The sequence below is a fragment of the Lepisma saccharinum genome, chromosome 11 (assembly GCF_977018435.1).
Source record: "Lepisma saccharinum chromosome 11, izLepSacc3.1, whole genome shotgun sequence".
Classification (NCBI taxonomy): domain Eukaryota; kingdom Metazoa; phylum Arthropoda; class Insecta; order Zygentoma; family Lepismatidae; genus Lepisma; species Lepisma saccharinum.
In genome coordinates, this window is record NC_139239.1 from 65,233,471 (window position 1) to 65,241,815 (window position 8,345).

Below are 8,345 nucleotides of genomic sequence, written 5' to 3' on the forward strand. Positions count from 1 at the left end.
GAGAGAGAGAGAGAGAGAGAGAGAGTCGGTTTCTACAATAAAACTGATCAAAACTGCCTGCCACAATTCCTTGTTGTTGTTTTTTTAGTTGAGTTGAGTTGGTGTTTTAAGTCCACTTTATGCACAGTAAGGCTAATCGGGACTGTACCTACAGTTTAAAGTGGGATCCGAACCACTTGTGCCTTCACCGGGTATCGAACCCGGGTCCCCTTGATTACAAGGCAATGACGCTACCACTGCGCCATGGGGGAGGTCTGCATTTATTCCTGGAAACGGAGCATTAAATGAAATGGAAGTGCATTTCAGGTCGAAAGTTCTTCTTCCGTAAAACAGTTTCCGCTTTACGCCTGTAATCAGGTGACATAATATTCATCTTTCAGGTAACAAAACAAGCCGTAAATTGCAAGTGACGTCATCAACAACAGTGTAAAGTAGTCCCTTTTCGCACCGTAAACGGCTGACATTCAGCAAATCTGGAGGAAGGTTTTTGTACGTAAAGAGGTCGTTTCGAACGAAACTGCGATATAACAGCGCATTAAAACTAACAAGAAAGCTTCCCAGAAGCAAATTTCGTTCTGCGATAAAATAATAATCTTATTAATAATAACGAGCGGAGCGTGTTATTATTAGTAATATTTTATTATTAATTATATCATTATTATTACATGAAAACGTAAAATGATGGCGTAAAATATAGATACAAGGGCATAGTTTATTTTTTAAGACGACGAAAGGTTACTCTGTAACGAAGGAAAAATAATGTTAGAAAAGTAGAAAAATGAAGGATTTATAAATTAACAAAAGGTTATTATTTCTACCTGATGAAAAATTAAGCCTCCGATTATTATTATTATTATTATTATTATTATTATTTTATGTCAGAATTGTACGTTCAATTCTTGTGTGTAGCTCTGCAGTTCAAGTCAATTCAGGAACTATTTTTCAGATTAATGAACATTAAAACTCAAAGTTGTTATGCATTTATAATTTGTAAATATGAGTGGGAATCTCTTAATTTAAGAACTATGTACAAATAATAAGTGTATTTGTACAGAATATTGAAGATTGATAATAAGTATTTCTTCAGAGCAATTGCTTACAAGCTTTCTCAATATTCCTGATCTTAGTAAATTGTGACAACGGTCGTAGACAGATAAAAACTCTAATTTATGTAAATAACGATCTAAAAAAATAATTGTAGAAAAACTGGACGTGGTGCTGTATGTATAAAATATTATTATTACGCATTATTTTCGAGTCATATCTTCGTGTAAGTTCGGCAGAAATAAAACAAACTTCATATTTTACAACAAACGGAATTCAAGTGTTTTATTATGTCATTTTTGTGCCGAACCGACCATTTTAAATTCATTAAGCAAATGAAGCTTATTTAAACTGAATTTGAGAACATTTATAAGTCACCGAATGGTGATATAGTGGTTAAAATTAATTTTATTAATTTTCGTTGAACTTAATTTTCTTGAAAACAATATCCCAATATAATTATTTCGCTCTATTTTCCTGCACAGAGGTAATTCAAAATGCTTTTTAAGCAGTTGAAATATATTCTATGAGGATTTTGCATACAATTTATAGGAATATGAACCCTGTAAAACGAAAGGCTATTAAAAACTCGGTGTTATTAATAACATAAAAAGGAAAAAAAGTTTGGAAGCTTACCAAAAATGTTTTAAATTATGCAATGGTAAGAAGGTAGCACCATGAAAAATTGTTCCATAATTACTGGTGCTAGAGAGGAAACATCACAAACAATCTGCAGGAAGATTTTCGGAAAAGAGCAAAAATTCGTGACCGAATTCCAAGACAAAATTTGGTGCTAAGACACGAACTATCAAACAAGACACCTACTTATTAAAATTCACGTTGCCAAGGACAAAATTCAGTTGAATCGTTTCAATTACAAACTTGAATGAGCCAAGGGAACAGTACCAGCACCAGACTTTTTGGTAAGAGTTTGGTATCTATATTTGGAAGCACCTTCAAAGAAAATGAATCTTAACATTCATATATTACGTGATCAGAACAAGGAATTATTATCCAATAATAGGGAGTTAAAATATTGGTATAAAACTTATACAAATTCAAATGTTGCATTGGAAACGTGTTAAATTTTAGGTTCAGACCTACATGCCTCCAAGGGTTAGTAGTGAGCTTTGCGCTTTCATGTAATTTTCATTACGAAATTTGCCCATTACATTTTGACAAGGTGGGATAGCCTGATCTTGGGTGAGCCATGGCACCGCCTCTACAAGGAAAAAATCCCTAACCTGAATCGGCTCTAGATGGTTACGGAGTCTATGATACGCGGGGCCTGTAACCTCCCTAGAGCCGACATGATTGGTTATCCTTTCATTCTTGTTACCCTACGATAGCATAACAAAAACTTTAAGAGACAAGAGAGCAGTGACGGCATCAGCCTAAAATAAGTGGGAGGGCAACGGATTTCGGAGTCAAATTCTAAGTGGGCTAACTAATAACGGCTAAAAGGCAATTACGTAATACTTTACTACGGTATAATTTTACCAGTAGCATGCTTTACAGTCAGATCCAAGCAGTGTGGTATTTGTAGGGGGTGGGGGGGAATTCCCCCCTCTGGATACATGTGTCCCCCTCTCTGCTTGTTAAATTTTATCCCTGGAGGGGAATTATATTTGGGGGGGAAACAATTAATTATCGGCAATTTACGTACTTTTCCCACTTGGCCATTCAATTGCAACATTTTCTGTTAGACAACTGGAAGCTCTAATAGGCGAACACAGATGTGGCCTCAAGTGCTGCTCCATTCCTGGAACTGTCAAACAAGTGGTCAGAGTTGAAGACCACCTCCCCTCTTCACTTTTCTTTATCCACGGACAAGTTACAAATGAGTTGTCACGTGACTCGAACTTGTCACCACAGAACGTCTGTATTTGTATGAGTGCACGAAGATAGCCTACATGGAATTTTTGATGGTCATTTATTAAAGAACAAGTGTGCTTTTTTTTAGAACAATGAACTAGATTTCTTTGTGAAGTTAGAATGTTAGTGGAAAAAGTTAGCATTACGAGTTCCAGACTCTTCAATATCAGGAATCTGCCTTGAAAATGAAAGAAATCTGGTGGTGTTGAAGGCTGTGCTGGTCAAAGGATGAGTTCTGAATATTTGCAAATGGATCTGCACAAGAAGGCAGGAGTATTAAAGTGGTGATTTCCTTTTGATTGTTGGTTGCCTATGAAAAATTTAACAAATGAAAAATTACGCGGCCATGGCTTGATGTATTTAGTGATGTTACACATACATTATCTTTCAACATATTTCATCATGAATTAAAACACACGGATCGGTCCCCATGGCGGAGTGGTTAGCACATTGTGCTACGACACTCAAGGGTGCCGACTTTCCAAAATTTCTGTGGGTGCACATCAATGGCGGTTAGATCTGTAATTATCAAGTATTGTATACTTTAAACAACTTACATGCACAATGATTGCAAGAAGCAATGAATGATATTATCAACACGTTACTAAAAGAAAATACCACATTCATAGAAAATAAAATGAAAAAATCTTCATAAATGCAAATAATTTTAATTGTATTGCAGAAAGAACTATGCAAGGATTTTGTTGTGAACAGAAACTAAAAAATGACTAAGGTTATGTACCAAATAATAATAATAATAATAATAATAATAATAACATGTTAATATAAAACACATTCCTTCTTGCGTCATTTGCACTTATGAATTTGTTTGCAATTTTGGTAATGTCAATATTTTTAGTCATTTCTTTATGAACATGCAAAATTGCCAAATCATTCAATCTTTTTTGGGTCATTGTTGACAGCAAAAACGTTTTCAATGTCTAAGTGCTGAAAATGACCGCTCAGAGGTACAAGAAGTAACAGTTATAGTTAAAATCACCCGTACAAACTTCACAAATTCTGTGAGCATTTCACGCATGGGACCACTGTTTTCTCTACTTAAAATATTTGTAATGTCTGACAAGTTGGCCAATTTTTCTTTGTTCGTTCTGCACACATCTAGAAACATGTCCCTGTGAAATGTTAGCTTGTCTTTATCAAAGTCTGTCCCATCTCAATGTTTTAATTGCTTATTATTTTTTGATAATGGCAAGTGAGAAATATTTATTTTATTTTGTTTTTATCAAACTAAAAATCTTGTGGGTGCGGCGCACCCACAAGATTATTTATGTGGGTGCTTGAGCCCCGGAGCACCCACGTAGTCGGCGCGCATGACGACACTAAGGGTCCCGGGTTGGAATCCTGGTCTGGGCATGGGTGTTTGTGAGTGTCCATTCATCAATTTCATCATATCATCACTTATCCTTCTCTTCGAATTAGCCAAAAATGGTAGGAAAGTAAAGTAAAATAAACTAAATCAATCAATCAATTAAACTAAAACACATTGGCGAGTTGGAATATGGTATCCTTTGTTGAAAATATTTTTCAGTTTGAGCATGCGTTGTCAAGTTGGTAGTTCTGTAATTTTGCATCAAGATTCAAGCTAAAGACATTTATAAAATATCATGACTAAAAGTACAGAAGAATCGATATTGAATTCATTCTCTTGATCAGTTCTGTAACAACAATTGATTATAAAATTACGTACACAATGATGGGAGTTAGATATATAATAGTGGAAATCGCTATTGTCTTGTATGCAAGGAGCCCCAGACTAATTAGCCGTAACTTGGAGGGGGCACTCGCCCACTTAACAAATTTTCAAAATTAAGAAGCTAATGGAACTTGTGTTAACCTCCTGGGACTTGAGAAGCAAATTAATGAGTATTTTTTATGATTTCGCAAATGTAACAGTAATTTAGCAAAGTAGTCTTGGGCCCTATTTTTATGGGGTAGAAAACTTTTTGATTCTACCCCCCTCCCTCCTAAAGTTATGTCCAAGTTCGATTCAGATTCTCAAAAGTTGAGTGGCGTAAAACGAAGTGTGGAGTGACCCCATTTACCATTTAAAATTTTCGATATACCCCCGCAACCCCTCTCCTCTAGAGGCCACATACATAATCGGGACTAGACCTACAGTTTAATGTGGGATCCGAACCATTGTGCAACATGCCTCCACCGGGTATCGAACTCGGTACCCCTTGATTACAAGGCGACGCGTTGCCATTACGCCATACGGGAAGCCCTTCTAGTGGAATCTGAATGACTTATTGAAATGTTACCTCCACCGGGGATCGAACCTGGGACCCCTTGATATCAACGCAGCAATTCTATCGCTAGACTATGGGGGCTGGGAGGCCAATTTTAATATTTCCAATGTTTAGCATTTAGGAATTAGGTAGTTTGTGCACTATTTTATTCTCTAACTTCGTATTTCTCCCTCTCGAAGATATGCAGTGATGAGGATAGGAAGGCTTGTGTTGCTACAGCTATAAACAGAAAGGAAACAGCACTTCTTTACATTTTGAACGTCGTCCTACTTTTAAAAATTCATTTGTCACACTTGTTGGACCTTTCAGAAATAAGAGTTACAAAGGCTGCCAACGACAATCAAAGAACAATCTCACAGCCACTGAATACGTCCATCTTCCAGGCACGCAGCAGATTTCGTAGAAATTTTGGCGACTCATGATTGGCAAATTACTTGTTAGTATCGAATGACCAGTGGCCCATTGATTTCAGAACAAGAACACATCGTAATAAAGTAATTGCGATCCACCCCAACTAGAAAATGTACTTGAACATTGTACTTGACCCAGTGGAAGTTTCATAATGGAAAATGGAATTTTTTCTCTTTAAGTTTTCGGTTGAAATGCGTCTACCGTACTACAAAAATCTAGGGGGCTACAGGGGGGCTGAGGCGCGGTTTGGAAGAGCTTAAGCCACCCCTAGTCCCCCTGTAGCGCCGTCCCTGCAAGAGAGGTCAGGATTCGAAAATACAAAGAAGAAAATATTGTAGTGTGTGGTAATAATGTTGCTAGATATTGATAGTCAATTTATTTTTTCATTGAAACCAGGAGTTCATGGGGGAGACTGGCCCACCTTTAGCGTCGCCGGTGGTCTACTAATATAAATATACGATGTAAAATTGACAAACAACCGATTGGAATCTAAATATTAACTGAAATTAACTTAAATATATACCTTTGTACAGTGGGATCCACGAGTATTACCGTGCAAATTGTCCATTACAATTTTCATTCATTTTTCTCTTACATCCTGTGTGTTTTTAAGCGATGGATTTTTATGTATGCTGGTGTAGAAGTTGTCAACAGGTTGTTTTGAGTTTTCTTTTAATTCGTAAAGCTCTTGTTGGGTTCAATAATGTGCACGAACATGGAGATGGACAATTTGCACGGTAATACTCATGGATCCCACTGTACAACACACAAAGGTTCTTACGGAAGGTTTTGAACCTCTAGACCAAGGGTTTGAAAGTTGGGGCAAGTCTTCTCCCAGCTACAATGTGCGCAAAGCATCCGCCAAACTGTTTTTGTTGTCACTGTTTTAATATATGCACCCCTCCCCTTCCCCAGTCAACGAACTATAAACTTCAACTCCACAGCTCCCAACACCCTACCGCTTTGTTACTTCGAAATAGTGAGATCATAGTGTAAAATAGACCGATCGATGTTATAAATACATATACGTAATACATTTGATTTCTGGATTATTGAAGACACGTGTTCCTCCGCCCCCACGCTGGTGACGTCCTGCCTACAACACCTAATAATTTCCACTTCAAGCAGTCTGGTAGAACGACGCTTGGAACTACAAAAGTAGTCGCATTTTCCATTGCTCATATGATAAGATAAAGAGGTCTCGTTTTCTTCAAATTTCTTTTACATAATCACCACAAGTGAATGACTTTAATACGATGCATAAAATTTAAAACAAAAAGACCTAGCCACTGGTCTTTGCTTATCTGCCACTTTTGGCTAATCGCGAGTCAAACCTAGGGTGGTTTAAGCAAACTACCTTGCTTTATTCTCACACGACAGGTTTCTTATCTGGTGTTGATGGTCTCTTTGACAATGTCTTGCTCGAAGTTTGAGTATCCATGGTTGTTATTCGTTGTTCAGCGACCACAAACGAATGCCACACAATTTCTTCCATCGTTTACACGTGACGTTCTATTGTACACTTAAACTACTGTATTGAACACGTTCCACGTATTCCATAAACAAATGAATAATAGAAATAATAAATTACATTTCGTTACTCTCTTTTTTAATAGAAACAAGAACAGTGGGATATTGGAATTAGGCCTACCTTCTATTTCCAAAATGGTCTTGATATCGTCCATTGTGATGTAGTGGTTGCTTAAATGTTAAGGATCGAATCTTTAGTTCGAATCATGGATAAGGCATGCATGTTTCGTTCTGTTTGTTCCCTTATTCGTCTTTTTACACAAGAAAAATCCAAATTTTCTGCTGGCACTGCACTAGTTTCTATCTGACATGTTCTATGACAACTGCGACGCCAAGGGTCCCGGGTTCGAATCCCGGTCGGGCTTGGTTGTTTGTGAATGTCCATTCATCAATTTCATCATTTCATCACTCATCCCCATCTTCGCAAATTAGCCAAGAGGCACAAAACGCGAAGTAAAATAAACTAAATCAAATCAAATCAAATCAAATCAAATCTATGACAAGTCTGAGGAGCGGTTAGCATGGCGTGCTCCCGAGTTCGAATCCCAGCCTGCACATGGATGTTCTTTGCGAGTCCCTTCATCAATTTCGTTATATCATCACTTATCCTCATCGTCGCGATTAGCCAAAAGTGACAGAAAAGCAACGCTAAATAACAAAAATCGTACCAAATCAAATGTCAATAAAATTGGAAATCTAATTATAATAAATAAAATGTTGGATCCAATTAAATGAAATATGCATTAAAAAATGAAATAAATATTGTCCAATGCAAGAAAAGTACTTTTCACCTTGTTCAAGTATGCCAAATTCTATTAAAATAGCGGTAGCTGTACTGTTGGTTCTATGTTTTACAAAATTATTTTTTAAAAACTCACCAAACTCTTTCGGACAACAGAGCACTCTGATCCAGTTCTAACACGTTTCTTCATGGCAAAACACAACTACACACGTACTCAGACTTGACCTGCCTTCCACGTGCTTTCAAAAAGTGTAGCATTCACTCATCGACAGTGTTTTCTGCTTTGCTGCCTTCAACATTCTGATCCTCAGTCTCAATTAACTTGGTGTTAATACGTCCCAGCAGAATTTTTTCCCAGCTCACGTAAGTATCTCGTGTGGGAAAATTTCGAGGAAAAAAAAAGAGAGATACGGCATAACTTTCCATATTCTTACTATCTCACTCGATCTCATAAAGCTTGGGAAACACATGGT

The 8,345-nt window shown here is 37.1% G+C and overlaps 1 protein-coding gene across 2 annotated transcripts in view; it reads right to left on the reverse strand.

Annotated features, from left to right (window-relative positions):
- LOC145995292 (uncharacterized) overlaps positions 1–8,143 on the reverse strand; it is a 35,000-nt gene extending 26,857 nt beyond the window's left edge. For both annotated transcript variants that reach the window (XM_083131887.1, XM_083131888.1), the window contains exon 1: positions 8,009–8,143. In XM_083131887.1, the coding sequence (XP_082988013.1) occupies positions 8,009–8,062 (54 nt within the window). In that variant the 5' untranslated portion in view covers positions 8,063–8,143. The remainder of the gene's footprint in view (positions 1–8,008) is intronic.
- Between the last annotated feature and the right edge of the window lie 202 nt (positions 8,144–8,345).